We start from the raw sequence: 16677 nt of genomic DNA, 5'->3' as shown, positions 1-16677 counted from the left end.
AAGATCACTAGAAAACAAGCCAGACAGATAGTAAAAAATTGCCTTTCTTGTGCCATGCACCTCCCAATTCCACACTTTGAGGTTAATTCTATAAGACTTATCCTCAATGCATTACGACAAATGGATGTCATTCATATTCCTGAGTTTGGCAATCTTAAATATGTTCATGTAACTATAAATACCTTTAGTGGTTTCAATTATACCTCTCCCCAGACTGGCAAAGCTACCAAATGTTATTAGCCATATGTTAACTACCTAATCAGTTTTAAGATGCCCACAACAATTAAAGACTGATAATGGTCCAGGCTATGCTAGTTCTGCCTTTGCTCATTTCTGTCAACATCTTAATATTGATCATATAAAAGGCATACCTTATAACTCTAAAGGGCCTATCTTTCCCTAAAACTCACTGTTGATAAAATAAAAAAGGGAAAATGGTACTCCACAAGAAAGACACCTAAAAATATTCTATCTCATGCCCTATTCATCATTAATTTTTAAAATTTGGATGCTTCTAGACAGTCAACAGCCATGTGTTTTTGGCATACTGAAACACAAAAGCAATTTGCTTCTGTACTATAGAGAGACCCCCTAACTAATTCATGGCATGGCCCTGATCCCATTCTCATATAGAGACACAGTTCAGTGTGTGTTTACTCTCAACAAGATAGAGAAGCTAGATGGCTACCTAAACGCCTCGTAAAAAAATTAGTTCTTCAAAGACCCCATACAACGCCCAGGAATAATATCAGTTCCTGAGGCACAATCCCCTGTGTTCTCTTACAGGTGACACAACTCCCTAGAGCCTTATGATGCCTACTCAGCCTTCTCCTTGAGCCATACCACACCCATGGTGGATTTCAACCCCTGCCAGACTACAACTGCTGACAGCCATGCACAAAACCCCATGACTGCGGAAGAGGCTCTTCTTGGTCTAGAGGAACATACACCAGCCAAACAGACTACATCCAGTGTTATGAGAGGCATGCTCCAAGACATAGGAGAATGACTTCATACAGAGTCACCAACAAATGGCTGTCAACCCTTTCTCCTCGATTTGTGTGTGTGGGGGGGTAGTTTTTCCCTTACCTAGTGCCCCGTTTGGGTCCCCTAACTGCCCTATTGCTTCTCCTTTCTGTGAGTCCTTGTATTTTTCAGAGGATTATGATGCTCATTAATAACCGGATAGACGCGTTTATGGCAAAGCCCATTCAGGTACACTATCATCAGCTGGAGATGGCAGATCAACAAACCTACCGGGAAGGAATTTCCACGAGTGGCCCATATGACGATGCGGCCTAACTGCACTGGGGCAATGGACAGGCAGTCAGAGACAGACAACTAGGACATACATGTTAATTCCAACGGCCACCTAAGACAGGCACAAGACCAACTGCTGTTCTACAAGCTCATGATGGGTAAAGCCTGGTTGGATTCATATAATGAGGTCCTTGACCTAAGACAGATGCTGTTTGACAGGGCCTGCCATACTCTTAATTAAATAATATAAAAAGGGAGGAAATGTAGGGAGCCGAGTGACAGCCCATTGCTGCCTCCCTGCCTCTCACTCCTATGGGCACTGCGCCTGCCTACATTAACCATAATCCTCTCCTGCTTAAGTCACATATCCGGATGTGACGGTGACCCTGTTGTATTCATCCCTTTAACCTCTTCCTGCCCTTAGCCTATAAAAGGTGTGATCACTTCCTGAATAAACTGGAGGCTTGATCAGATTATCTCGACTTGCTCTATCTCTCTTTGTCTCCCTCATGTCTTTTATTTAATCCCCGTTCCCCCTTCAGGAGTTCTCGATAGATTGATCTGCAGGCCAGATCAGGCAATGAAATTGGAAATTAATAGCTAAACAAACTACAAAAACTCCATAAACATCTGGAAATTAAGTAACACCATCCTAACCAACTAATGGGTCATAGATGAAATTAAGAAGAAATTAGGCAAAATCTACAATCAAAGCAAAATGCAAGTGCAACCTACCGGAAATTGTGGGAAGCAATTAAAGCTGTCCTAAGAGGGAAATTTATAGCAATGAATTCATCACATCAGAAAAACAGAATGAGCACAAATGAACAATCTAATGCTGCATCTCAAGTTTCTAAAAAAAGAAGAGTAAGTCAAACCCAAAACCCACACAAGAGAGGAAATATGAAGATCAGAGCAGAAATTAATGTATTGAGACTAAGAAAGCCATACAAAGATTAGTGAGTCAAGGAGTTGATTCTTTGAAAGAATAAATAAAATTAATAAACTCCAAGTCAACCTTATCCAAAAAAAAAAAAAACAAAGGAAAGAAAAAACTCAAATTCAGCAATGAGGAATGAAAAGGGTGAAATCACTACAGATCCTGTGAATATTCAGAAGATCCATACCTACTCTGAAAAATCTTTACTCACATAGGATGGAAAATACAGAAGAAATGGACAGATTCCTAGAAATGTATAAATTACCAGAACTGACTCAAGAAGATAGAAAAATTTTGAAAGCCCATTGCAGTTAATGAAACTAAATGAAAACTAAAATGAAAACTAAATGAAAATAAAATGAAAAACTCACCAACAGAGAAAACTCCTGGTCTTCATAAATTCACAGCTGAATTCTACAAAAAATTTAAAGAAGATTTAATGCCAATACTTCACAAATTTCTTAATGAAATTGAAAGGAAGGCCATTCTCCTTAACTCTTCCCTGGATGCAAGTATTACTCTGATACCAAAACCAGAAAAAGATCTGACCATAAAAAGAACTACAGTACAAACTCCCTATGAGCATAGGTGCAAAAATCCTCAACAAAATGCTAGCAAACATAATGAATCAAATTATCAAAAAGATTATACCCTATAAATAAGTGGGATGCATTCCAGGAATACCAGGATGGCTCAACACATGCAGATCAATAAACGTAATACACCATATCAACAGAACCAAAGACAAAAATCACATTATCATCTCAAAAGAGGCAGAAAAAGCTTTTGATAAAGTCTAACACCCATTCATGACAAAAACATTGTAGAAAACCAGAATATCTGATGGTTATCTTAATCTGATAAAAGCCATCTATGACAAATCAACAGCCAACATCTAACTAAATGGACTAAAATAGCTTTCATTCTAAAATCAGGAACAAGACAAGGATGTCCATGATCATCACTCTTATTTAATATAGTTCTGGAAACATTAGCCTGAGCAATTAGACAAGACAGAGCACTAAAAGGAATAAGGATAGGAAAGGAAGCAATTATATTATCATTATTTTCACATGACATGATACTCTACACAGAAGATCCCAAAAATTCCACCAAAGACTTCTAGATTTAATAAGTGAATTCATTATCATAGTAGGATACAAAGTCATCACTCAAAAATCAATAGCATTCCTATACATAAACAATAAACTAACAGAGAGAAATTAGGGAAACCACACACTTCACAGTACAATCCAAAAATATAGAAATATTTAGGAATAAGGCAATCAAAGGAATTAAAAGACCTAAACATTGAAAATTACAGTACTCTGTACAGTACCGAACATTAAAGAAGATACTAGAAATATGGAAAGATATTCCTTGCTCTTGGATAGGAAGAACCACCACTGTGAAAATGGACATACTCCCAAAACTGTTATACAGATTCAATGCAAGTCTGATCAAAATATTACTAGCATACATCATAGATCTAGAGAAACATTCCTAAAATTCATTTGGAAACACAAGAGACCTTCAATATAGAAAGGCAATCCTGGACATCAGAAGTAAGGCTCATAGTTCACCATCCCTGATTTGAAATTATATTACAAAGCTACTGTGATAAAATTAACATTGTACTAAAAAAAAATCAGAACAGATTAGAAGATGCAGACACAAGTATAAACACATCCAACCACTTCATCTTTGATAAAGGAGTCAAACATGTTCCCTGGAAGACACACAGCATCTTTAATAATTGGTGCTAGAAAAACTGGCATATGCCAAAGACTAAAACTAAACCAGTGCCTATCACCCTGAACTAAAGTCAAAATGGATCAAAGATCTAAATATTAAAACAGAAACACAAAATCTATTGGAAGAGACATAGGTAGATGTCTTAAAGGCATAGGTTTAGGCACAGAGTTCATGAACAAAAACCAAACTGCATGGGAAATACTTCAAAGAATCAATAACTGGAATCTCATCTTATTAAAAAGTTTTTGTACATCAAAATAAATCACTAACAGAGTGAAAATAAAACCCACAGAGTGGGAAAAATATCATCCAACTGTCCCACATACAAAGGACTTATATCTAGAACATATAAAGAACTGAAAAAAAAAAAAAAATCAAACCCCCAAATTCAAAGACCCAAAAATAGGCATCTGAGATGAACTGGAACTTCTCAGATGAAAAAATACAAATGGCCAATAAATACATGAAAAAATGTTTAACGTCATTGATCATTCAAGAAATGCAAATTTAAAGAAAACTGAAATTCCATCTCATCCAAGTAAGAATGACTATCATCAAGATTTTAGCCAATTACAAGTGCTGGAGGGGTTATCGGAGAAAAGGAACTCTTCTTCACCGTTGGTGAGAGCATAGATTGGTACAACCACCGTGGCAATCAATGTGAAGATTCTTCAAAATCTAGGATTAGAGGTTCCATTTGACCCAGCTATTCCCCTCCTGCATATTTTCCCAGAAGAATTACACCACAGAAATATATTTTCCCAGAAGCATCACACCCCAGCAATACACGTGCACTCATGTTTACAGCAGTAAACATTTACAAAAGCTAAATCTTGTAAATAGCCCAAATGCTCATCAACTGAGGAGTGGATAAAAAGATGTTGTATTTTTTATAATAGAGTAGTATTCATCTATAAAGAAGGAAAAACTTGAGACTTGTATAAGTAAATGCATGCAATTTGAGACCATACTCATAAGTGAAATAAATCAGACTCCCATATGAACTTCATATTTTCTCCCTAGAAATTGAACGAATAAATAAGATTCCGCATGTACAATAGATATTTTGAAAAAGGAACAAATTGCTTAAAAGCAGAGAACAACCGGGATGGGGGAAAGGAGAAAACAAGGAAGGGAAAAGAAAAAAATACTTAACACAATTTCTCTTGGGTCATTGAAAAGAATAGTTTGTGCTTATAATGTTTCATGCCTATTGCATCTGAGCAAATACTCTGAAGGCAACAATATGCAATATATTAACCTTTGTCAGTACCCTAATAGCTTGTTTTGAAATTCAATATCACAGTTTTTATTGATGTTTTCTCTTTAAAATAAAAATAATTTTTAAAAAATCATGATTTGAAGAACGATATTTTTTAAATGGACTGTAGTCTACCTCTGAGTCTCTTCCATCCCCAAATGAACTGAGATAACTTTATCCTATCCTATCTCCGCATAAGATACAAAGGGAAACTCTAATGGAAAATCATGCAACATTTAGAGCCTCAAATCATCCCTAATCTTTTACAAAGGCAATATCAGACACACAGTCCAAAATATACAGGCATACCAAATGACACAAACTGATTGAAAACCAAGAAAAATAGAACTTAAGTGGAAGCACGAGAGTATTGGAATTATCACAAATGAATTCAACCTGTGATTAATGCACTCAAAAAGTGAAAAAGACAAGATAGATGAATTTAATAGAAAATTTAAAACCTTAAAATATTCAAATAGAAAGCTTTGATGTAGTAAAAATATCAAAATTAATAATTTAGTCAAGGAATGACACAGCCAAGGGGAATATTATTGAACTGGTATATAAAACAAAAATGACATTAAAATATAAATCTAAATATAATAACTACATTTAACTTCATTAACATATATAGATCACTATGCCAAATAATAACAAAGTACATGTTATTCTCAATTGCACATGGAAAATTCCGTAGTCAGAATAAATCAAACCAGCAAAATTCCAAGTGCTGGAGTCATGTGAGTAGAGACATGTTTTTCTGATTACAGTGCAATTCTGTGCAGTATCACACAGTGGCATACTACAGTGATGAAAATAAATGGACTCTAAACAACTAATATAATAAAGATAATGCTGAAGGAAACATTTTAGACCCAGTGGCATACATATAGCTTTCAAAAGACAGTAAAACTATTCCATAGTTAGAAATCAGGATAGTGGATATCTTTAGGGAAAATACTGAAGAAAGAGTTGGGAGAGGGACAGAGGAATTTCTGGGATGCTAACATCATTCTACTGTTGAAGAACGTAGTATTCCTGAGTCTCTCTGTGACGTTACGTTGTTGCATTCTTATGTATCACTCATATCTGGTAATCTAGTATTTTACATTTACACTTTACATAATATAAAACATTTATATTTTGATCTTTAATAAAAACAGTAATAATGCACTTATGTTTATGAGTTACATGGACTAATTCTCAAAATTGCTTTAGTGAAAATTCATTGAATTAGCTTGTCACGTATCATCTATAAGAGGTAAACTGTACTGAGTAAATGATAATTTTTATTAAGGACAAATTAGAAAGCAAAAATGTGTTCTGAGGTCCAAAAGAAATAAACTTATGCTTGAAATTCTGTAACATAATAAAGTGTGAGTTTAAATTGCCTTCTAATGACTTCTCTGGATGAAAAATGATGTTAGCGCAATTTAACAAAAAGATATTTCAAGAAACTAACAGTCAAATCTACCCACGAGACAAACCAGTGTGCAGGACTTACCATAACTTGGCCTAACATGTTCCAAGTTATGCTGAAATGGCCAAGGTTGGCATTGTAAAAGTGGCTTACTGCCAGGGATTCACAAATAGCTCTGTAGCTCCTCCAAAACTCTACTGGAGCCAAAGTGCATTTAATTCACTCAGAACCAAAGAATTCTTTCCATTTTAGGTATAAAAGATTAAGTTCTTACATACAACATGTCTTACACATCCTACAGGTAACAATGTACTGAGTGAACAGAGAATAGGCAATGATGAAATACAGGCAGGTTTCAGAATGAACAGCGAGTGTCTTGGGGGAAACCTCAAAGCATGGAGGGAGCACCCAGCAGCAGATGAGTTTTCCACTTCTCTGGCACTGTGTTGAGGACAAATCATGGGATGAGAAGGTAAAAATGTGGTGAAAGTGCACAAATTTCCTGACCTTAAAAAAAAAAAAAAAAAAAAAAAAAGATGGGCCCAGAGCAGTCTCAGCATCGAGAGGCTAAAAGGAAAATTCCACAAACAGTAGGTTCAGAAAACTTTTGTGCAAATGTTGCCCAGAGTCTCTAGATGATGCCCACATTTAGTGTGTACAGACAAGACTACTAGCAGCTGGGCAAAAATAATAAAAATTGAACTTTTTTGGTGCAGTCTGTCTATGGAGAGGAGGTAGAATTTAAGTGTAACCAAATTAATTGCTTGTTAAAAAAAATAAAATCAATACTACTTTTGAGGGAAATGACAACACCAGATCTTCACAGCATAGCATTCACATCATCCAGAATGCAATCCAAAATTGCTGAATTAATGAAAACTCAAAAGTATGGCCCATTCTCAAAGAAAGACATAGTCAACAAAGTTCAATCCCAAATTGACCCAAAAGATACAAAAATAAGATACTTTCCTCTTATCCACAGTTTTGTTTCGCAAATTTTCCGTCACCTACAGTCATTGACAGTTGAAAAATATTAAATAGAAAATGTCTTAAATAAGCAATTTACATGTTTTAAATTGCATGCCATTCTGAGTAGCACAATACAATGTGGCACTGGGCCACTCCACCCCACCAGGGATGGGAATCATCTCTTTTTTCAGTATACTCACCCTGAATATTCAACCTCAAAGTCACTTAAGAGCTATCAGATCAACTGCAGTAATAGTGCAATGCCTGTGTTCAAGTAACTCTTACCCAAAAGCCTGTTATGCAACATCTACAGCATTCACCTCATGTCATTTAAACCGGTGGGCTGTTGTTTTTGTGGTACTTGGAATTGAGATTAGAGCTTTCTCACTGAGCTACACCTTCAGTCTTTTTTTTTAAAGATACGGTTTTGCTAATTGCCCAAGATGGGCTCACATTTGGAATTCTCCTACCTCAGCCTCCCAGAGCACTGGGATTACAGGAATGTGCTACAACATCCAGCAATCTCGTAAAGACTTTATCACGTCACATCAACACATGAAGACGGTGTTCCACATGATTCAAATAACTTTTATTACAGTCTATTGTTATAAATTTTCTATTTTATTATTATAATTGTTAATCTTTTCCTGTGCCTAGCTTCCAAACTAAACTTTGTCATATGTGTACATGTATAGTAAAACAAAAATCTAAATACAGGGTTCAGAACTATCCATACTTTCATATTTCCACCCTCTATTAGAATATATACCTTACAGTTAAGGAGGACAACTATAAAAGACTGTAAAGTGACTTTTATAACTGTGTTCCTTGTAGTTTTTAAAAATGAACTCATAATAAATGGAAAGATACAAATTCTCAACAGGGTAAGAAAAGTCTACCAATAGAAAAGAAGGGAAGGAGAGAGGGAGGGTGAGGGAGGAAATGGAAGGGAGAGGAGGGGAGGGGAAGGGAAGGGAAAGGAAATCAGGCCAGCAAAATGGCAATTCAAAAACTGAAAAGACTACCGAATATATAGGAAGGGCTTAGTAGCACAATAGAGAGTATAAAGGACATCGTATAAAGGACAACTAAAAGAATCTGGCACCAGCGAGTCTGTAACATGAGATGTACTAAATTAATTCCATCTGTAGGGAAATGATCTCAAAGGGAAACGAGTGAAAATCACCAAAAACGGCAAACATCGAGTAATTAATGATTACTTATTTTTCTACACATATACTGTCAGACACTTAGATATAATTACAGAATATTCAAAGTATATTTTATCAAGATCATAATGTAGGGGCTGGAGATTTAGCTCATTGGCATAAGCATCAGCCTGGCAAGTGCAAGATTGTGAGTTCAATCCCTGGTACCAAAAAAAAAAAAAAAAAAAAAAAGATCATAATGTATTCCAACAACCTTATTTTACAGATGTAACATCTGAGGCTCAGACAGGAAGTAAGTTCCTGATCAGGATCTTAAAGTAACCTCACGCCTGCAGTGAAGCCTGGCACTTGTACCCTTCTCTGCTACTTAATCCCTCAGCACCCACTTCAGACCCACTGGGGTACACAGCTCCCCACCGGCATCCTTCTCAGCCTTTGCTTCTCTTTATTAATCTCTGAAATGGGCTTAACAATGTTAACTGCTTGACAAGCTTCTCCTGAATATTTGAAATTGCAGTACATCGAGAATTTTGAATATAGTACATCCTAGTAGATGTGCTATTGCACCACACTATGGCAATGCCTGCAGCTTGCGTTTTCTGATGCCTGCTGCAGCTTCTTGGCATGCAGCAAACGGACAAAATGAAAAATTATTTGAAAGAAAATATGACTGCTATACAGATTTTCCTAAAAATTTTGTTTTAAATTTTCCTCAATTAAAAATATATCCTACAGTTTCCTGTGATTTCTGTTTAACCCATGCACTACTTGCAGGAGGTAATCACAAAGTTTCATTTTTTCTTGCTCCACTGCTCACGAGTGTGAGAGAGTCTGAGTGAAGATAAGAGAAAAAGAACAGGAGCAACTGCTTTGGAATCACCGCAGAGCAGACAGCCATCAGCAACAAAAATAAAACAAGACGAGTATGAATCCAAGATAAACACTAAAGTAAGAAAAAACTTTGGTAAAGAAAGTTGAATTTAGATAACATGGTATTTCAGTAGGCAATTACCGATCACATGAGAAAAACACAATCTTAATATAAAAAAAAACCATTTCACTAAGCAAGAGTTACTAATATCTCATAAATTTTTCTATATCTCTGATTTTTCAAATTTGTCCTTTATAGGACTGTAAGAATGATCCCACATGAATTTACTTAGCAAGAAAACAGAAAACAAAGCTAACACTTATCTCATGCATGAAGATTCTTTTTAAAAATGCATATGCTAAGAAATGAATCCAATTGGAGTTAAGCATGGGGGCAATAATAAATTCATATTTCCCGTGAGACAAGTAAGGAATCTTTGTAGAATAAAAGCATATCAGCAGGCACTTTGGAGAAGGCTGGTGTTTCATTTTACAACAGATCTTTTACATACAAAAGACCAGAACATACAGGCGATCACTCTAACTCTATTTAAAGCCATGCAGGTGTTGCTGACATTGCCAGTCTGCTTACCATTTCTTCGACGTAAGGGTACAGCATATCTCCAAAACATTCTGTAGCTTCGATTGGAAGCTGTGCTGGCAAATTGTCAATGGAACACATCAGAATCCCAGAGCCTTCAACACTAGGAGAAGCAGTACACTTTAGTCAGATGGACAAACACTTATTGTATGCTCTAACTTTGCCTTATGTCAACTCCATTATATTTGCTTCGCTGTTATTTGTAATTTTGTACAAAGGTACACTATATAAGAATAAACACAAAGCTTCTCAAACAAAACCTTTTTCTTCTTCAGTAACTCAACTCCCAATTATATACAAATGTGTGTATTGATTTATTCGAATTTGCATATCATCTTCCTAACAAAATTTTTAATATTTGAGTGTATCTCTCCAAATTTGTATGCTTTCATATAAAAGTAAAATAGTGAGTTCTTTTTATGAATATCTCAAGGTTAAGTACCAGAATAATTGTTCCTCACTTCTCAGCATCTAACAGGTCTAAAAAAACTCACCTGTCATGAATAATATGCTGGTCTGCATCATACATGCAGAAAGGATGGTCTATTGTAGTACATTCAGTCATAAACTCTATAGAGCCTCCTGTGTCAGCTGAAATATCACAGATTGCCACCAGTCTGCAATAACATCAATGCTTAGATAAGAGGACTGAATTCTGAAACTCAACAAGACTAACAATGAATAAAAATGACAAGTGCTCAGAACATTTTCAATGGAGATGACAAATACTTGCTAAGGTCTTGGACTTTCTTCCTTACTGTTCAGTCTTCAGAACACAGGGCTTTTCTGAGATACTCAAAATAAGTTATAGGGTCCACAAGAACAAAGTAAGTAATAGAAAGGAAAGGAAGGATGCAAGAAAGGAGAGGGGAAGAAGGAAAGAAAACAAAGTAGAAAATCCTTTCCCTAAAAAAAATCACAGACAGTAAATTGTTAGTTAATCTGGGCCAGAGAGTGTAGCTCAGTGTTAGAACAGTCACTTAACATGTGTGGGGCTCTTGTTTTGATCCCTAGCACCAAAAATAAAATAAAATAAAATAAAAAAATAAAAAAAGTTAACCCAGTTACCTATTTCCAAACAACATACAAAGCTTCAATTACACACCTCCACTCTGGCTAGTGGAGTGGCCCTCCATCCTTAGTTCTGCATTTGAGGATTCAGCTGAGTGCCAAAAATCTTTTAAAATTGCATCTGCACTTAATATGCAGACTTTTTCCTCCTCATTATTATCTAAACAATATAGTTTAACAATTATCAATGTGACATTAGCATGGCATAAGGTATTATAAATAATCTAGATATGATTTAAAGCATACAAGAGGACATGCATAGGTTATAGGCAATACAATACTAGTTTATATAAATGACTTGAGCATACAGAAATATTGATATCCATCAGAGGTCTTAAAATGATTTCTTGTGGATACAATGAGGTAAGTATACTATATAACTTTGCAAATGATTACACAGAAATGTCTAGCTTTGAAACTCTTCACATTGGTCACAATTTTCCTGTATAATCTCCAGTAAGCACCCATCTACATAAATGTACACTGTCCCACTGGGTGGATTCAGCTGTACACACACTTGTGTTCTCACTCTCCCCACTCCTCCCTTTCAATGCTTTGCTAAGACTAGTGTGTCGGCCCCCAGGCAGGTATTTTTGAAGACAATTATCTATTCATGTTATGGTGAGGGGGGTGCCCCGTTAAATGACTGATAAAGTGCGCTCAGAATTGTTTCTTTATTTTAGATATGTCCCTCCAGAGAAACTGTCAAGGAACCAGCCCAAATTACCAAGTCATACTGACCAAAGCTTTTTCGGTGACTAGATTAAACTTTGCTCATTATATACTAAATTTTCTACCCACAGGCATTCCCATGCGTCTTATTTTGAACATGAGGTATAAGAAGAAGCATGACTTTGAACTGAGTATTCCTGTTCATATGATTCCAAGTTTTTCCTGTGTGAATGAATGTTTCCCCCAACAAAAGCACTTGTGTGTCTTTGCTCAGAGTGACACTGTTTTAGGAATCATTCCATTTGCTCTTCTTATTTGCTGTAAGAGGCAAATCTTTCTTGGCTCTTTGGTCCTGGTTATCGCTGTCAGCTTAGCATTCTTAATGTTTAGTTACAAGCACTTCTACTTTCTTCTAAGCTCCTGTACCACCACTGCTCCCAGAATTGCCTTTGCATAAGCTCAATGTCAGCTATATGTCTGAGGGCAGCAAACATATCTCTATCCTTTAGCTTAGAATAGTGCCATGCAGACAAAGCATTGCATGAGTATTTACTGATTAAACAATTATTCAATACAGTGAATATATGACTGATTATTCTATATTGGGATATAAACCATGCTATATGGGGAAATATACTAGCTGCTTGTGGCCAAAATGAACAGGGACTCTAACTAAACATACTGTACATTAAGGGATATTTTATGCTTGTTTGTTTGTTTTGCTTTGTTTTTTGTACCAGGGAATGAACTCACAACCTTGTGCTTGCCAGGCAGCCACTAGTGCCACTAAGTTAAATCCCCGGACCACATATTAAGTTCTAATAAGAAAGAAGAATGATAAATAGAGGAAAATGAATAATCACAAACTGACATAAAACACTGTAACAAACTAGAGAAACTGGACTGGGAAAGTAAGAGAAGACTTCTCTCGGGAGGTTGTTTTGGGGCTCCATATGAAGTCATAGAAATCAGAAGAGGATTTCAAGAAAGAGTTGTCAAATGTTCAGATGTTGCCAACTGGTTGATTCAGACCATCATTAACAATCCAATTATCTGATTTGTAGGAACATTATATTCCATGATCCCCCTAACACTAGTGTGAAAACTGCCATCAGGGTTGAAGGAAATCTCTTACTTGTGTGGTAATTCAGGGCAGCCTTCAATAGCAGTCACTGAGGACTTGACTGGAGCCAGGAGACTTTGAGCATCCTGGCGGGTTAGCAGGCGAGGGGTATTTTGCTCCCAGTAGATTCCATTAATTAAACAGGTGATATAGGGTGCAATCTGTAAAACAAATTCCACATTCATCAAAATGAGAGGCACCCATACTCTAGTTTCTCTTCAGATTGTATAAATCTTTTGCCTTTTTTAAAATGAGAGATACCTTACTTCATGACAGTGTGCTGAAAGCTATCCATAAAGTCCATAAATAACAACTATTTTTACTTTTAGTAAGTGTTTCTATTGTCCAGCTCAGTGGCCATCTTTTGAGCCAGAAGTAACCCACTGAGGTGGCTGTGTAGAAGTACCCCATAATGGGGAAATACATGAACATAACAAATATGTTAACATTGTTGTTCTATAATACAATGTACAGCAAAGAAAAAGAAAAATTGATAGTCTTCCTAAAATTGAGACTCTTCCAGCTCAAATACCAGGAATATGTGACCTAAATCATGCCATCTCAGTTTTTCTGAGCTCTGCTTTTTTTTTACTTGCCAGAGAGGAATAATGCAATAATGCATTCGTCAAAAAAAATGCTGTGAAGACTAAATCAGATAACATCTATATGCTCTATGGAAAAATATGCTATATACAAGCATACATGGTAATTAGGTAATTAGTTTTTAAATGTGTCTAATGACCAATACATCTGTGATTGGGATAAGAGAAGAAATAGAAATCACTAGATTCAAATTTTTCAACTTAAAATTAACTTCATAATTTCTGTTCCTCAAGTATCTCAAGTATTTTCAAGCTAAATGTTAACAGTTCTCTATAATATGCTGCATTAGCTAAATTTCATGTCAAAGTCTAAAAGTGCTACACTGTTGCATAATTAACAGACACAGGCATACAAGTAAATTGCACTGCTTAGAAAATAAGGCCAGTATATTCTCATTAGAAGGACTCAGATTATAAGTAGCTCTTTTTTTAAGTACAGTGAGGATTAGTCTGTGCCTATGTGATGATACAATTTCACCCAGGCTCCTGTATGCAAAATGTGTTTTTCAAAATGGCTACTGCTATGGTTTGGATGTTGAAGCCTTCCCCACCCCATGCCCACGTGTCAAAGGCTTGATTCCCTTCTGTGACATTAGTTGGAAATGATGGAAACTTTAAAAGGCCTAACAGAAAGTCTTCTGGTCACTGAGAGTGTCTGCTTCGAGGGAATATCAGGACCCTGGTCTCCTCTGCTCTCTGTCTTTTCTCCAGTTTAAAATGTCAGTGTTCGTATGATTGTTACATGTAGACTTTACTAGAAACCAAAGTAATGAAGACTACTCCATCTTGAACTTAAACCTCCAAAACTGTGAGCAAAATATATTTTTTTCTCTTTATGATATAAGTTAACTTGCACATTTTATAGTATTGCAAACTGGGTAATAATGCAAATTTGAGTAATACAAAAAAATCAGTACTGGACATATGGATTGCTCTATAACTGTACCTGAAAATGTATAGGCAGCATTCAAACTGGCTGACTGGCAAAGGCTGGAAGAATTTGGAGGAGCAGGTTAGAAAATGCATACAGTGTTCTTAAATAGATCATTACTGGGTCATGGTGGCTTCTATCTAGATTTCAAACTAAAGACTGAGAAGCCATTTCCTGTAGACTTGATGCCCCTGCAGGGAGTACTGTTGAGCTGATACCTTGGTGAGTTGTAGGACTGAACACAAATGGAGAGTCCAAGAAAGTGAATCAGTACCCACTAAGGAAAGCTGCAGATAGCATGCCATGGAAGCCACGGAAAGCTGCAAGCATCAGTGGGCACATAGATCAGCAAGGCCATAGGCCAAGAGGTACCCAAAATCTTGAGGGCCCAACTTTTTCCCGCAAGATGCAGGCTTTGATTAGGATTTAATATCGGCCCTGCTGGATTTGGGTCTTGCCTTAGGCAAATTACTTCATTCTACTTCCCTGTTTCCTCCTCTGAAAATGGAATGCTTACCCAGTGCTGGTGCTGCCACTATTATCTTGGAAGCATATAATTTGTTCTTTATTGTACAGGGACTCCTAGGTGGAGGAATTTGCCTTGAGGTTTTGGTGACAGTTTGGATTTTTGAGTTAAGGTTGGCTGAGTTAAGACTTCAGGATTATTGGGGATACAATGTTCCCATGCTGAAGGGGGTGGGGTAAGGGACACAATGCTATGGTTTAAATATCACTCTGAGCTCCTGAGAAGTTTAACTCCAAAAGTTTTGTATTGATGGTATTAGGGAGGCAGAAATTGAATCTAGCTATGGTGCTTAAAGGTGGGGCCCTTGGGAAGTATTAAATTAGACATAATCATCAGAGTGGGCCCCAAGATTACATCCTGGTGACTTTATAAGGAGACGGCAAGAAACTACAGGGACAGAGACACACATGCTCTCCCTCCATGATGTGATGTAACCATGAAAAACCCTCACTCGATCCTGAGCCTTGTTGTCTGGACTTCTAGCTCCAAGACTCTGAGCTAAACAAACCTCTCTTCTTTTCTTTATAGTCTGTCTTACATATTCTTTATTATAATTAAAAGCCAATTAATATATTAGCTGAAGTACAATTGCAATTTTTGGCTATAGAATGAATAAATAAATGTTAAGATCGAACCTCACTTTGCCAATAGTGTTAACTAGTCCAAGAATATACAGAAAGTAGCAGCCCATGGGAAATAGTTTAGAGCAACTGGGTACAAGCAGAACAGAAACAGAAACAGAAAACAGTAAAGAAAAAACAGTATTCTCAAAAAATACCAACAACCCTAACAAAGGCTACTACAAATACAAGAAAAAACTCCTAAGACCCAAGTCAAAACAAGTCAGTATAAGTAGCCTAAAACCAAATCACACAGTTTCTCTCTGAAAATGGCCTAACTGTAATATGTCATAAGTAACCAACTCAAAACCTTAATATGATACTTACATCAGAATTAAAACGACTAATATAGCGCTCTGGATATTTGTCATACTCTACAGGATCATATACACCATCTGTTTTCCTGACAAGATGATGATGGCGACTTAACACTGTCCCATACACTTTTCTGAGGTCTTAAGAAAAAAATGAAATCAGTAAATTGGGTGAAAAACAATAGACTTATAGTGATAAAATATTAGAATAAAAGACTGCTCAAAACAGGAAAACATACAACCTTTTCCACCTCTTACCTCCAGTTTTGGAAACTTCTTTTAATTCATGAGGTTCCACATATTCACAGGGTAGTTGGTTAAAGACTTCTTGGGCTCCCTGTAAGTATTACATGAGTAAAAATCTAAAAATCAATAGGAAAAGACCCACTGCAGTTTCCTGTAATATTTCAATTATTTTCTCCACAATTATACAATTCCACTTCCCCTATCATGTGGCCAGGACTAAAGACCAGAAGTACAGCTGATTTCCTGCATACAGCCTGCAAACTGGCTTTGATTCCAGTGTTAAAACACACTTTAGAATCAGCTTTGACCTTAATTTTTTACTTTACG

General features: G+C 36.4%; 1 protein-coding gene across 9 annotated transcripts in view; it reads right to left on the bottom strand.

Annotated features, from left to right (window-relative positions):
* Window positions 1-16677, bottom strand: part of Aass (aminoadipate-semialdehyde synthase) — a 117332-nt gene that overhangs the window by 79281 nt on the left and 21374 nt on the right. For all 9 annotated transcript variants that reach the window (XM_013158384.3, XM_063241549.1, XM_063241547.1 and 6 more), the window contains 5 exons: window positions 16363-16441; window positions 16118-16245; window positions 13124-13272; window positions 10740-10862; window positions 10237-10348 (listed from right to left, as the gene is read on the bottom strand). In XM_013158384.3, the coding sequence (XP_013013838.1) occupies window positions 10237-10348; window positions 10740-10862; window positions 13124-13272; window positions 16118-16245; window positions 16363-16441 (591 nt within the window). The remainder of the gene's footprint in view (window positions 1-10236; window positions 10349-10739; window positions 10863-13123; window positions 13273-16117; window positions 16246-16362; window positions 16442-16677) is intronic.

Source organism: Cavia porcellus, unplaced genomic scaffold (genome assembly GCF_034190915.1).
Source record: "Cavia porcellus strain 051 isolate PalLab524CR breed Dunkin Hartley unplaced genomic scaffold, mCavPor4.1 scaffold_2, whole genome shotgun sequence".
NCBI classification, from domain to species: domain Eukaryota; kingdom Metazoa; phylum Chordata; class Mammalia; order Rodentia; family Caviidae; genus Cavia; species Cavia porcellus.
Note: the sequence above shows the minus strand (reverse complement) of the source record. Positions and strands in the feature narration are given on the sequence as shown.